This window comes from Neomonachus schauinslandi, chromosome 5, assembly GCF_002201575.2.
Source record: "Neomonachus schauinslandi chromosome 5, ASM220157v2, whole genome shotgun sequence".
NCBI classification, from domain to species: Eukaryota; Metazoa; Chordata; class Mammalia; order Carnivora; family Phocidae; genus Neomonachus; species Neomonachus schauinslandi.
In genome coordinates this window covers 19629415-19645190 of record NC_058407.1, presented here as the reverse complement: position 1 = coordinate 19645190, position 15776 = coordinate 19629415, and the positions used below count along the sequence as shown (strand labels likewise).

General features: G+C 34.5%; 1 protein-coding gene across 8 annotated transcripts in view; it reads left to right on the top strand.

Moving 5' to 3' along the window:
* LOC110578053 (PARP1 binding protein) overlaps positions 1-15776 on the top strand; it is a 61997-nt gene that overhangs the window by 21488 nt on the left and 24733 nt on the right. For 7 of the 8 annotated variants that reach the window (XM_044914721.1, XM_044914718.1, XM_044914720.1 and 4 more), the window contains 2 exons: positions 5837-6007; positions 7121-7275. In XM_044914721.1, coding sequence (XP_044770656.1) covers positions 5837-6007; positions 7121-7275 — 326 coding nt within the window. The remainder of the gene's footprint in view (positions 1-5836; positions 6008-7120; positions 7276-15776) is intronic. The other variant, XM_044914717.1, reaches the window with a different exon arrangement.

Below are 15776 nucleotides of genomic sequence, written 5' to 3'. Positions count from 1 at the left end.
TTTTTTTGGTCATTATATGTAAGAATTTATGTGTTTGGCAAAGAAAGTAAAAAAAATACCTGTATAAATTATTAATCTCAATCTAGAAAAACTGACTTTCTTCAAATTGAGATTGAATATCTGCATTTCAGTAATAATTAAGGGATAGGAAAAGGAACTTGGAATTGCCAGAAAGCTTAAATAAAATTGTTCAACTTCTAAACAAACATTGCAAATACTTTGTGGTATGGATTGAATCAGTTTATTAAATAAATAAACAGAACATTATCTTTATTTTTGGTATCTTGGTAAAAGCTTCAATCTTGTGGATTTTTTCAATTTAGGTCCTTGCTTCTGGACATCATAACTGTATTTATGTGGAATGCTTTTCCAGAGAGCCTCTTTAAAACACACTTGCAAATACAAGAGCAGGGAAACCATAACTGCCATGTTATATGACCATAATGATAGAGATAGATTTCCAATTGCAGCCATGAGTTAAAAGAAACACTCTAACTGTGAGGACTCCAAGATGTTTTTCCCTGATGTTTGTCTAGCATCACAGATCAGAAGGGCAGAATTTGCTAGCCTTAAAGAGCAAGTTGTAGATGTGGGGGTTTAAGCCCTGGTTTGTACCCAGTAAGGATCAGATATATACATTTGGTAAATTCTCATTATTTTTGGACAGCAGAAGCACAGTGAAACAGGGATTGAATGAAATTAAATGCAGAAAGAGTAAAAAAGTTTCTGATTGCAATGTGAATGTCATTTTTTTTCCTCTCCTTTGATTTTTCACAAAATGTGTTACTCTTTTGAAATGTGAAGGGATAAGATAAAGAGGAGATTCATATGTTTTAGACTATTGTACTGTGAAGTTAAAATGGAAACTTCTGTATTATAGATTCACATGAAGTGTTATGATTTACAAAGTAAAGATAAAAGGACACTTGAAATCTAAGCAGAAAACTATATTATGCCTTAAGTTATAAAATTTTAGGGTGGATCTTAAAGATGATTTTAATTTAGTTGTACCTTAAAGTAATTTTCTTTTTAAGGCAATGTAATACAAATATGTGAGTGCTTATTTGATCCCAATAAGTTTTTATCAATAGTTTTCATTTTGAAATTTCTAAAAGGGCCAAATACATGTATTAAGTTTTTTTCATTTATCATTGAACAAAAACTAATTGAGAACCTATTAACAAAAATGGATTGATTACCTACTATAATGCCAGTCAGTCTTTTAGGCCCTAAGGATACATCATTTAGAAACCGTTAAGACCTATGCAGGGTATTATAATTGACTGATACGCATAGGTATATCAGGGTGATAAGAAAAGGAGTACATGAATTACTGTTCTATACTGGGAAATCAGGGAGCCTCTCTGCAAAGGTAACATCTGTCTCATATTTTTCATATTTAATAAAAATTTTAGAGGGTTAATGTTTAAGCTTTTTTTTTTTTTTAAATCAATTTTGCTTAAATTTCAAGTCTGTATTTAAGGTAACCTTTTCCTGTCCAATAAAGTTTTTTTATATTGACCCTGACTGCCTCCCATGTTTCAAGAATTGTTTTTCATAAGAAATTTAAATAATCCAAAAGCATGTTACCTTTAAAAGTACTTGTCTATGAACTTGAGACTTCCTTAATTGTGTCAGAGACTTCCTAATAATTTGTAATTTTCTTGCTACTTTTTGAAGCTCTCTTTTGTGCTTTCTAATTTAAAATGTGATTAAACAGAATATGAAAGCATTTTAATTTTAATTAGGAAAATATTTTCTTAGAGTTTATAGATGATAAATTATGTGGTCTTTAGCTAAGTTGTCAGTCACTGAAGGACTCAATGAATTTCATGTTTTGAGAGTGAATTCAGTTTAAAATTTGTGGAGTCCATTTTTCTTTTTTTTCCTTTAAATTTTTTAAAATTTAATTTTTTTTATTATTACATTCAATTAGCCAGCATATATTAGTTTTTGATGTAGTGTTCATTTTTCTAAGGGAATAGGCAAGGAGAGGATTTCAGGTAAATAGCATAGGAGCGACATTTAAGAGTTAGATACAAACAAGATTCCAGACCAAGAAGATGGGGTGGAAGTAGTTGAGAAGGTGAGAATTCCATAAAAATAATTTAATTTTGATGAAATCCAATTTATCACTTTTTTCCTATTATAGATTGTGCTTTTGGTGTCACATGTAATAACTCTGCCTAATTCCAAGTCATAAAGATTTTTTCTTATGTTTTCTTCTTAAAGTTTTACAGTTTTATATATTGTACATTTAGACCTATGATCCGCTTTGAGTTAATTTTTATAAAAAGTTTGAGGTTGGGGCACCTGGGTGGCTCAGTTAAGTGACTGCCTTTAGCTTGGGTCACAATCTCAGGGTTCTGGGATTGAGCCCCACATTGGGCTCCCCACTCAGCAGGGAGTCTGCTTGTCCCTCTGCCCCTACCCCCACTCGTACTCACTCTCTCTCTCTCTCTCTCAAATAAGTAAGTAAAATCTTTCAAAAAAGAAAAAAGTGTGAGGTTTCGGTGAGTTTCATTTGTTTCCGATATGGCTGACCAATTGCTACCATACCAACTATTGAAAAGATTGTCCTTTCTCCATTGTTTCTTTTGCACCTATGTCAAAAATCAAATGGCCATATTTGTGGTCTCTGTTTCATTGATATGAGTGTCCCTTTATAAATACTATATTATTTTGATTGTACAGTAATATTTAAAGTCATTTTCCAGCATATTTAATATGTTGTTCCAGGATCTTCTAGCTTATTTTTTGATGATCTATTATTAATTTTATCATTTTTCCTTAGTATGTAATATGTCGTTTTGTTCTGGTTACTCTCAAGATTTTTTCTCGTCTTTGGCTGTCAGAGTTTAATTATAATACAGGAATGATATTCTTTGTGTTTTTCCTATTTGAGTAGCTTCTTAGATCTATAAATTAATGTCTTCCACAAAATTTGGGATGTTTTTGGCCATAATTTCATGAAATACTTTTTTCTGCTTCTTTCACTCTTCTGCAGGAATTCTAAGTACATGTCCCATAGAGCTCTTCGGTTTTATTTTTCTTTCTTTTTTTCTTCTTTTGTTTTTCTGGTTTGGTAGTTTCTATTTATATATGTGCAAATTCACTTATACTTTCTTCCACTTTCTCCAAGTTGTTGTTGAGCCCACCTAGCAAATTTTGTTTTGGTCATTGTACTTTCATTTCTAGAATTTACTTTGTAGTGTCTCCTTTTCTGTTGTCATTTTCCCTGTTAATTCATTGATAACACTTTTTTAATTCATTGAACATTTTTTGTTTGAGTTCTTTGAATATATTTATAGCAGCAACCTCAGTGTTTTGTCTGCTAAATCTAACATCTAGGTCCACTTGGTGTTAATTTTTATTCACTGCTTTTTATCCTGAGAAAGGGGTCACACATTTTCTTTTTCTTTTTTTTTTTTTGAACTGTCTGGTAATTTTTAGACGAAAACTGGACATTAAAGATAATATTTTCTAGTGATTCTGGGTTTTGTCATGTTCTTCTGAAGACAGTTGAATTTTCTAGTAGGCAGTTTTCTTGCCTGAATTTCAACTTCATATTTTGTCTCCTTGGTATGCAGCTTTTTGGATATCTATTCTTATGGTTTCCCTTTGCTGTTTTTTTTTAGGTTGGCTTTTGTAGATCTTTCTTCTGTCTGCCAAATGTGGCAGTAAGCCAAGGATTTGGGAAAGTATGGAGCTCATTCTTTCTGTGGATTCTTTTTTCCTAGGGATTTTCCTGTATTTTCCAGTTGTTCTGACAAGTTTTGGCTCTATACACTTAAGACTTCAAGCCTGTCCAGCTTCAGCTTTCTGCGACTTAAGCTACACACATTTATGGAATGCACTCATTTTAGCAAACTTTCCAACTCATAGCTCTGGTTCCTCGTAGCTCAATCTTTCTTGAATATATTTTTTTCTGATTTCTGCCTGTTTTTTTATGGGCCTCCCTGGAGTCTCTCCCATGCTTGGGTAGTTTCACTGTCAGCTATGGATTATGGCTCTTTGTGTTCTCAATTATTTCCAAGATTTTCCCCTTTAAATTTCTAGCTGCTTTCCCAGCGCTGGATTCTGAGGGCACCATTATAGTCACTTCTATTTCATAGTCATGAAAGTTGGGTCAGTAAACCACAAACTTAATTCATACTTTTTTTTTTTTTTTAAAGTAGCCTCCATGCCCAGCATGGAGCCCAAAGTGGGGCTTGAACTCATGACCCTGAGATCATGACATGAGCTGCAATCAAAAGTTGGATGCTCAATTGACTGAACCACCCATGTGCCCCTAATTCATTCCCTTCTTATTGCAGTTCTGCTAAAGTTAAATATTCCTCCAGCTCCTGTCTACCTTCTGGATACTTTCGAGTGTCTTTAAATAGTATTTAAAATTTCTTACTTACTATTTTATGTTTGTTATCTGTGAGGTTCACATGATCACTCACTTCTCCACTGTTACAGGAAGTTTAGGACCTTGAATAACCACAAACTTGCTATTCTTAACCCTTCTTGTTGCAGTTCTTTTAAAATTAAATTCTTCTCTAGCTTGGGTCTGCTTTTTTTTTTAAAGATTTTATTTATTTGTTTGACAGAGAGATAGAGAGAGAGCACAAGTAGGCAGAGAAGCAGGCAGAGGGAGAGGGAGAGGCAGGCTCCCCGCAGAGCAGGGAGCCTGATGTGGGACTCGATCCCAGGAGCCTGGGATCATGACCCGAGCTGAAGGCAGCCGCTTAACCGACTGAGCCACCCAGGCACCCCTGCTTTTTTTTTTAATATTCTTTTTTTTTTTTTAAGATTTTATTTTATTTATTTGAGAGAGAGAGTGAGAGAGAGGGCACAGGAGGGTGTAGGATCAGAGGGAGAAGCAGACTCCCCACTGAGCAGGGAGCCTGATGAGGGACTCAATCCCGGGATTCTGGGATCATGACCTGAGCCGAAGGCAGTCGCTTAACCAACTGAGCCACCCAGGCGCCCCTTGGGTCTGCTTTGTGTATGCTTTCCAGTGTAGTTACGTTTTTGAAATTTTACTAATATTTTATAGTTACCTGTGGGAGTTCACACTATCACTTCCCCAGTACTAGAAGTTGCAAGACCTTAAATAGCTATAAGTAGGTAATTTTAAGAATAAGATCATTAATGCCCTGGTTTATAAAATGCCCTTGACTATAAAAGACAAGTACGGTATATATGAAAGAACAGATGCCCATATTAAATTCTCACAAATATTATTTATCTTGTGCTTGAACAGTCTATAACTCTGTTTTAGTCCAGTTAATGTCAACATCAATTACTTGTTATTATTTTCTTAACATTTGCTTGAATATCTTCATTGTAATACTTACTTGGTTATTTGGTATTGTCAAAGTCAGTATCTAATAATTACCCCCAAATTTAACTGTTTAACTTTAGCCCTTATCGCCAGCCCTGTATAGTTATAGGACCAAATAGTGCCAGTTGGCCCATTCCCTAAGTTTTAGGGGGCTGCATTACTCCTTGTTATTTAGTGACAAATGTGTGCAAGGGAATGAGATCCAGCCTTATTAGAAATGCAGACTTTGGACTTTATCTTTTATATCATTTTCTGAGAGGTATTTTTCAACAATTATGGTAGTTGTTATTTGCTCATAGATACTTACTAGTGGCACATTTGTTTCACGAGCAGGGATATGTTAATTGTCCAACTCAATCTTTTGTTGTATGGCAGTTCTCTCTTTTCCCATATATTTGAGTGAGATATTGTTATTGAATGGTCATAAGTATTTTTACTGTGTATGAAGAAAAGATTATTGATTTAGAACAACTTCAATAAAGAAAATAATATTTTATTGTACAGGTGCAGTTACTAGCAAGAAAAATTATCTACTCATATTTAAGCCTGCTAGTGAATTCGAAGAATGACCTGGCTCTGGCTCATGTTCTCAATATTCCTGATAGAGGACTTGGAAGAGAAGCCTTCACTGATTTGAAACATGCTGCTCAAGAGAAAAAGATGTCTATCTTTTTGGTATGAACATGTTACATTTTCAATATGTTTTAAAGACTTATGAACAGTGGATACATGTACCTTAATAGAGAATTCTTGTAATTATGATAAAACAACATGAATACATGTTCTTCCTTTGTATTTGAAAATCTATGGTATTTTTATTTATTACCATATTCTTCAAATTTGACAAGGGAAAATTTCTCTAAAGCAGTGTTTTCCCACATGTGTTCTATAGAGTGCTATCTCTGTTAAATTCTTGAATAAATATTTCCAAAGGCAAAAGACCCTGTTAATGCTCCTTGAATAAATGTTTCCAAGGGCAAACAGTTTGGAAATAGTGTCTACCTTTATTGGATATAGGTAATGAATATTTGTATATCAAAAGCTCTGAGAAGTCCTACCATTTAAGAAATTTAAGAAATCTGCTTAAATTAACGTTGTTACTTAATCTGTTGTTTCCTAAGTTATTTAATCTTGGAAGTTTCTTCCAAATTACTGAAATTTCATAGAATTTGTCTTAGGATACACTTTAGAACATTTCATCTTTGATGGAGATGCTCTTAAGTGTAGCTATCCTATATGTATTTTTATCATTGTAAGGCAAGGCCTTTTGAACTACACATGATCAAATAATCCTGAAATGTGAAAGCTAGATAGGGCTTTGTGCTTATTTAGTCTAAATGTTGAGCTTATAAATAAAGACGATAAACCTTGGAAGAGTTGAATTAATTGCCCACCCTTGAATAAATCGACACAGTGACACTGAAAAACCCCTTTGTTTCGTATTAAAAATTCCAGTTCAATCGATATGAGAATATATCCATACACTAATATTTTATAGTCAGTGATGTACTCTTATGAATATAATCATATGCCCTTAGTTTGTCACCTCACTTGGCTCCTCAGTTTCCACTTGCGTTGCCATCACCCTTGTTGGCATGAATTTTGCATGGCATCTTCTTTCTTTCTTTATTTAATTATTTGCTTTTGAATCAAAGTGACATGAATCATAAAAAGTGCTTACTTTACCTGTATACCCAGAAATAATATAAACGTACCCAGCTTCATAAAGTTTTATTTTTAACTTATTAAATCATTAAACATAACTAAATCATTTATTTTAATTCATAGGTGGCCACATCATTTATTAGAACACTAGAGCTTGGAGGGAAGGGATATGCACCATCACCATCTGATCCTTTAAGGGCACATGTAAAAGGACTGTCTAATTTTATTAACTTTGTTGACAAATTAGATGAGATTCTTGGAGAAATACCAAATCCAAGGTAATGACTTTTCATAAATTACAAATATGTGTTATTAACCTGTCTTTAAAACTTTACAGAATCAAATGTAGATGTGAATATATGAGCTATTGAAATGACTAAGCATCAACAGTAGGGAAAAGAAAAAATATCTAGATGACTATATTATAATCTCATGACTTTTCCCCCTAAATTTCTGCCTATCTTTGATTCTAAAATTTTTGCCAAAGTCAAATGGCATGTTCACATGAAATTTGACTAGAGAAGAGGGCTATTTGTCTTTATCTGGAAGAAATAGATTTTGGAGGACTGGGCATGACTGAATAGATAATTTCTTTAAAATTTGTATTTAGCACTACAGGAAACCTATACCAAGAATGAGGAAATTGACAAAGATATGATAAAATCTATATTCTACTTCCTGCTATTTTTTTTCCATTTTCTTGGGTGTAAATCTTTGGTTCATCTGGAATTTGTTTTTATATGATATTGGAAGTAAGAGATTCTTTCTTATCTGATAGACTCCCATTTATAATATATGCATATTGGATGATTAGTAATTTTGTGATTAATTTTGGTGCAGAAGTGGGCTGTATATGTTAGCAATCACGGTAGATCACTGTCAATTTGGGCATACCAAACAGCTGGTATTTACTGAACACTTTTTATGGGTCAGGCTCTTTATGGGGATTATCATTTGATTTTTACAACAACCTTACATTATAGGTACTGTATAAATATACAATTTAGAGAGTAAGAAACTGAAGTTCTGGGACTAAGTGATTTACCTCAGTCACATTGTTATTTAAGTAGCAAAACTGGAATCTGAACTCAGTTCTGACCCTGGAACCCATTCTCTTCATCACTATATCTTATTTCATGAAACCTCTTTTCATTTTAAGATTCCAAGAAGAATTTGTTTCTCAGGATTTTATTCTGAATTGCATCCTCTGTCTTTATGGATATCCATTACAAGAAAGTAAATTTGGAAGAGGGTTTTGAATATGTCTTATAGCCAATATCAGTGACATCTTCTGAACTTTCAAATAATGTATTGGCTGGCTATTCTGAGATAGCAGATAATTAAAAAAAATATTTTTATTTATTTATTTTTATTTATTTTTATTATTATGTTCAGTTGGCCACTGTATAGTACATCATTAGTTTTTGATGTAGTGTTCAATGATTTATTAGTTACGTATAACACCCAGGGCACATCACAACACACGCCCTCCTTAATAGCAAAGCAAATATAGGTATATTTTGTTGAAGTCAAATAGTAAAGAAGTCCTCTACAGATGGTCTTTAAATTTTTTTGTGTGTTTGTTTTTATATTTACCTCATTTAAATGAAATTTTAATGCAGGTATTTGTTGATTTTTTTCCATTTGAGACATTATTAACTTCCTACCCTGGAAGATGGTGATTTGCTACTCACACACCAACCTCCCAGCCCCCCCTTGTCTGTCTTCCCTCTCTTGTTACACACACAGAACTTCTCTTCTTTCATCCTTCTAATATGGTTATACCACAATTTCAGGTTAAGTTATATTTTAGAATTTATATTATTATGACTCTGTAAATACTGCCTACACCTAAGCTATGTGATATGCTGTGATTGTACTTCCTTTCTTATACAAATTTTTGTTTTTTCCCTAGATTTAATAATTATCTACTTTTCTCTTTTCCTTTACTTCCTGTATATTTATCATCGGTTCTTTTTTGAGCTTTCCAATAAAACCATACATATTCTTATTATTAGATCATCTGTCAGTTCTGGTTTTTGCCCTTGAAGACATTCCTTCTGGAGAGTCCTCTATCTTCTTCATTGAGTATGTACTTTTGCTTGTTAGGCCTGTTTCACAGTGGTAATGGTGAATTTTCTTTGCCTCTGCCTTGTTTTTTGGATCTTGTGACTTTATTTTTAATTGGTAAACCCCTTATTTTACTCACATGGCTTTCTGAGAAAAATAGGAGGCAAATATCTTTATCATATTCTCACATTTGGTTGTATATGATCTTATATCATGTTTCATTTATTTAAAATTATTTAAGATTATTTTTATCTGCTTCCTGGATGGTCTTTGTTTTATCTAAGTTGAATGTTTTTGTTTGTTTTGCCCTCTTTCATGTTAGAGGTATTTCTAAAATGTGTGGTGATTCTGAACAGTCCTTTTATCATATTTAAGAATGAGACCATAGAAAGCTGATTAGTAGCTCTATACAGTGGATTTCATTATAGCACGGTAGCCATTTGGCTCTTTTGTTGGGGATTCTCCAAATGTCAGTAACTATAGGTCTTTTCTTTGGGACTTACCCCTAAATTTCCAGAGTGGCATCCTTTAGACCCTTTCAGAAAGCTGTAAGTCTAGCTAGTAATATTCTGGAATTTGAGGTAGGGTAGGGGTTGATGCTGAGTCTCCCAGTTCCGGTATGTAGACTTTTACTTTATCACTCTGTTTTCAGTCCCTGTTGCCTCGAGGTCCAGAGCTGATCTGGCTTAGTTTCTTCAGAGTATTCTTGCTTTCCATGCTGAGGGGAGAGAAGTGCACTGGCCTGACTGCTCAGAAGGAGAGGAGATTTGTGTCTAAGTGTTTCTGATGTAGACTGTCAACCAGCTTTCTCATTTGCAACCCCGTCTTTATTGTAGCCTTCAGTATTGAATTCGATTTCTGAGAATTTCTGGGGTTGCTTCGTATTGGTGTCCCTTTTAGCAGTTACTTATGTTTTAGCTTTCTCTGTTCTGAGTAGTCAGCTACCACATGTGCATATGCTTTTCATTTTCCCATGCTTTCATTATATGTCTCTGCTGTCATCTGTTATTGTCTCCTCTAACATTCTCTTTCTTTGTGGATTTTAAAACACTTGCCTTTTTGTCATTTTTAGTGCAGTTTTAGGAGGGAGCTGATAAAAATGCATATATTCAGTCCAATGTAGTTTGTTATAATTATGGAGGAATTTCTGGTTGGGTTAAATTATCTACAGGATAGAAGTACATTTTAGAAGCATCTAGGAAGAGAGAATGGACTTAAATTCTTTAACTTATCAATGAGTTATCTTGGATATCCTATCTTGTCACAATGAGTAATTACTCTATGTTCGAGGGAAGGCTACCATGCTTTAGGGAAGACCACTAAAGAAGTAGGTGTCTAAATAGTGGGTATGTCATGTGGGTGTCTGAATAGTCCACCCGAGGAATCTTTCTTTCTTTTTTTTTCTCTTTATTTCATCTTTATGGTGATTTTTGTATATATTAAGTATATATTCATTTCATAATTTTAAAAAAGTTATTAAAAGCTAAAAAAATATATGCTACTTATACAACAATAGAAGGATGTACAGAGAAAAGGACAGTTGACTTAGTTTGTGGGAGCCAGGGATAAAAATGTCAGGAATGCTTACCTGGGAGGCGTTACAGTTCAGCTTAATCTTGAAGTATGAACTTGCAGGAGTTAGGCAGACATGGAGAATGGGTGTGAAATGAAATCTAGATGGGGGGAAGGGAGGATATTTCCTACAGTGGCGATAATATGGCTAACCTATTGGGACATTGTTTTATTGGTTATTCATTTTGTCTTAGAATTTCAACTTCTATTAGTACTTTTGCCACAGTGTATAAAGATTGTAAGAAAAAAACAAAAAACCAATTTCCCTGTTTTTGTCAATACCTTCTTCCTTTTATAGCTAGGATTCTTGAAAAAAAAAATGCTATCCTTTATTCCATTTCTGAATTTCTAATTGTTTAATATATATTTCTCCCCAGGCTGTAAAGTCTATGAGGGTTTTATTGGTTTTCTGCACTAATATTCCCTAGTCCTAGCACAGTTTCTGGCACAGAGTAGACACTCAATATTTATTTACTTGTCTGTACTTAACTGACTCACAGTAATTTACTTTTCCACTCTATTGAAGCTATTCTGCCAAAGATCACTTGTGATCTAGTTGGTGTAGAATTTTTGGTCTCTTTTGAGTCCTTAATTTTGATCATTTTCTTTCTTAGAACTCTTTTCCCTGTACTTCTGAGATTTCGTTTTCTTATTTTCCACCTACTTCTGGGACTGCATATATGCAGATTCTAAATCTATATTTCAGTGGGATTCAAACCTCTTTCCTGAGTTTCAAAAACATATATTTAACTATATGTTGTGATCTCAAAGCAACTAAAACTTAACATGTTCCAAACTAAATCTTCATCTTTCTCTGTAAACCTGCTTCTCCTCCTGAAGTGTCCAGCTTGATGAAGCCTCTCTTCCTCCAGCTACCTAACCAGAAATTTGGAACATATCCTAAACTCCTTTTTCTCCTTTCTCTGTCCCTTCAGTTACCAAGATCCATGAATTCTTCTTAACATTTTTGATGTTCTTTGTTCTCATCTCTATTCCTATAGCTACAATCTTGTTTCCATTTTTTAATGGAAAGCCTGTTTTCAGACTTTTATCCTTTCTTGCTTGAACTTCACTTCTCTTTGAGTTGTTCTTTCTGCCTCCAATCTTGAGTTGCCCCAATCCTGTTGTCCTTACTGCTGCCGGTGGTCTTTCTAAAATAGCAGATGTTACTCCCATGATTAAAATCCTTCAGTGATTTCATATTAGGTACAGGATAAGACTCCAGAAGCCTCAGTATGATATAGAAATCCTATGTGCTCTAATTCCTGCCTTTATCTTGCTCTGGCCTCTGTCTCTCAACCTTAAAACTTAGAGATAAAAATGTGTTTAACTCTTAAAACTGACTATAATAGAGTGGAAGTGGTAGGGAATCACAATAATCTTTGCATCAAAAGGAAGATGGGGAATAGATAGGGAAGAAATGAAAGAAGAACTGATTCTCACACTTCCCTCCCCACTGCCAACTTTCATCAAGCCATCCTAGCTGTAATTTGGTTGTATTTCTACATTTTGCCAGTAGGTGCCACCATAAAATGCATACTATAGTTTCCTGAAAAATATCTTAAATTAGGGGTTTCAGGTTACATAAATTAGTTAGTTCTCTGTTGTTCAAATGCTTAAAATTATGTATTTCAAGTTTATGAAAACAACTTTTTAATGTACACTTGAATTATATTTATTGGACTAAATATTATATATTTATAGAATGTTAAATCTAGTTGAAATTATCCAGTCCAAAATCTTACTGTTACATTTTTCTCATTTAAAAATATTCCAGGGGCGCCTGGGTGGCTCAGTAGGTTAAGTGTCTGCCTTTGCCTCAGGTCATGATCCCAGTGTCCTGGGATCGAGTCCTGCATCAGGCTCCTTGCTCAGCGGGGAGTTTGCTTCTCCCTCTTCCTCCATGTGTGCTCTCTCTCTCTCCCTCTCAAATAAATAAATAAATCTTAAATATTCTAGAAGCATTTTTGATATATCTTATGGAGCACTTTTAATCATACTTAATTTTTTAAAGATATGTTTTAGGAAATAGTTATCTAATTCTTGAAGATGGTAGGGGATAGCCAATCCATATAGTAAAGATATTCAATAATTACACTAGAGTATTACCAATCATTTGTATTATTGCTTATTGCTCTTTTTCAGTCACTATGCTTTAATACAAGCTTGGGGATTTTTAAAAAAAAAGATTTATTTATTTATTTGGCAGAGAGAGAGAAAAAAAGAGAGAGAGCACAAGCAGGGGGAGATGCAGAGGGAGAGGAATAATCAGACTCCCCACTGAGTGGGAGCCTGATGGGGGGCTCAATCCCAGGACCCCGGGATCATGACCTGAGCTGAAGGCAGACGCTTAACTAACTGAGCCACCCAGGTGCCCCCAGGCTTGGGGATTTAATTATGTTTTCCTCACTAGCTTTATTTTTCTCTTTCTGCCCCAGAGATCTAATGTGATACATTTGGTAGTCAGGAGCTGCAGTTTACCTCTTTTTCGCTTAAATTCTTCTATAAATGTTTATCCAGGGTACTCATAATGTATCTTCTGGGATGCCTTCCTGAATAACTCTTTTTCCCTTACCCACCCACTCAAACTCCCTCTATACCTTCAGTATCTCACTTTCTCACATGATCAGTTGTGACCTCTTAAAAATATTTTATTCATTGTATGCCAGGGTCTAGCACAAATGTCCTGGTGTCATTTGAGTTAAAACTTCAGAGATTCCAGGCTCTAGAAGCAAGAGTCTGGATTATGCCACCATGTTGCTGAGCAGATATTTGAAGAGCTAGTATTTGCCCCTAGTAGAGAATGTATAGCAATAGACTAGTCGTAGCACTGGTGTTTGAGGTATTTTGCCAAGGGTCAAAATGTTGAGCTTGGCAAGTATCTGAAACACAAATCTTTTAAATTTCTTCCTAATATAATTCAGTCAGGGAATCATATCATCTTTAATATTTAGTGTATTTGTTCTTATAGAAGGAATGAGAAAAGGAGGCAAAGGTGACTTTTACCTAATATCATTGAAAGCATTTTTTTTGTTCTTGTAATTGACATTATAACACTCTTTCATATTTTATTATCCTTTTGAATCTTTTCCAAAACTCTTCCATTAGATTACTTTGCAGAAAAAGCACACAGTGTTGTGTTTTCATTTTGGCTTCATTTCATCCAATTACTTTCTGTGCTTTTGATTGAAAATCAAGGAAAAAAAAAACATTGAAAAAGAAAGTGCCTATATATATATAAAAGAATTCTTAGAGTTTACTCAGACTTCTGATTACACATATATGGCAGATTAGGTCCCCTGGTTGACCCTTCCACTGAGAATAGTTAATAATGCTGGATAGCATATTTTTAAAATACTTCTTGAATGCATTGATGAGTAGGCATATGTAGTGAAAATACAGGCCAAAAACTAGGGGAGGGAAGAAAGCCAGAGAGGGAAGTCAAGAAGGGAAATGAGTTTTTATTTTGAGAGTATTTGGTGATTTGGAAGGTCTTTTCTTAGGGCCACTAAGTCTGAGTGCAAGGACAAAGCCCAAAGACTGTCTAAGGTGAAGAGTCTATTGGAACATTCCCACTCTACAGGGCTGTCCACTCTGTGTAAAATGAACTAAGAATAAAGGCTTTAACCTGATAAAGGGTTTCTGTACTTAATGGTAAAGTGTTTTAGCATTCTACTTAAGATAAAACAAGATAAGAGTTCCTGCTCTTATCATTTCTTTTCAGCGCAATATCAGATGTTCTATTCAGTGTAGTAAGGCAAGAAAAAGAAATAGGAGATATAACAATTGAAAAGGAAAAAATAAAATTCTGTTTGATGATATATGATTGTATGTGTAGAAAACTCTGGGAATGTAAAGGCAAATTTTTAATATTAATAGCAGTGTTTAATAGTGTTGCTGGACACAAGGTCAATAAACAACAAGCAATTGTATTTTTATGCCATCACCAAATAGAAATTAAAAAAAAAAGCTTCAAGAATATAAAATACATAAAATAAATCTAATAAAAGCCATAGTAGTTCCTTCCCCGTCAGAAGGTTCAGACTCAAGGTGAAATTCTCTGCTTGCCCTCGCCCACGCGGGGCTTTGTGTCCTGATCAAAGTGCTATCAGAGATTTTTGTCTTCAGGAAAACCCATACATTCTGCTTGCCTCCCACTTAACAGCTCCCAACTTTCCACTCCAGCTCTTGTTTTTTCCTTTTTTGGGGAGAGATTAGAGATTTCCCCCTATTGCTGCCAAACTTGGTGAGATATTCCCCCAGAGTATTTATTTAGTCTGCCATAGTGTAAGTGGAAAACCCCTAAGTACTTTTGTATCACAAATAAGAATATAGTCATAGTAAAATATATATCTTTTGTCTTACTATTAAAAACTTTAGATGGTTGCCTGTGATAGTAGTCATTTATTCAACAAACGTAGCAATGCTTTCTTCTGTGTGCCAAGTATAAACTGGTAGTATAAAGATTAGTAAATATATTGTTCCTTTCTCAAGGAGTTCGTTCTTTCTTTCTTTCTTCTCTTTTTTTTTGTTTTGGTGCAAAAAGATGATTTTGTTATAGCATGGGGACAGGACCCGTGGGCAGAAAGAACTGCCCTGGGATTGTGAGGAGTGACTGATTATATATTTTTTAATTAGTGGTGGTTAGGGATAGTGCAAATCTCTAAGGAATTTGGAAGCAAGCCTTTTAGGACTTTGAAGGGCTAGCTGCTGTTAAGATAAGGTTACTTTTAGTCTTTAATAAAACATTATGGCACTAAGGTGGCCATGAGTTCCTTGAGGAAGGTAACACTCTGCATGTGTCAGGTATCAGTGGGCTGCAAGCTGTAAGGAGATTTAATTTAAGCTACATTTCTCTTGACTCTGTTTCCCTCATCATTTCCCCCCTGAACAACTTTGACCCTTAAATCTTTAAGGTTGTTGGAGGCAGAAGGTCTCATCTTCTGTAGCTTCTTCCTGCTGAATAGGGGCGTAGAGATGTCCCTACGTATGGGTCAAGGTCGGTCAGTTGAGAATTTAATAAGGGTTAGGAAAGGCTAAAGCAGCTGTATTTAGAGTTGATAACATATGGGAGTCTCCTTAAGTTTCTTTTTCTTTCTTTCTTTCTTTCTTTCTTTCTTTCTTTCTTTCTTTCTTT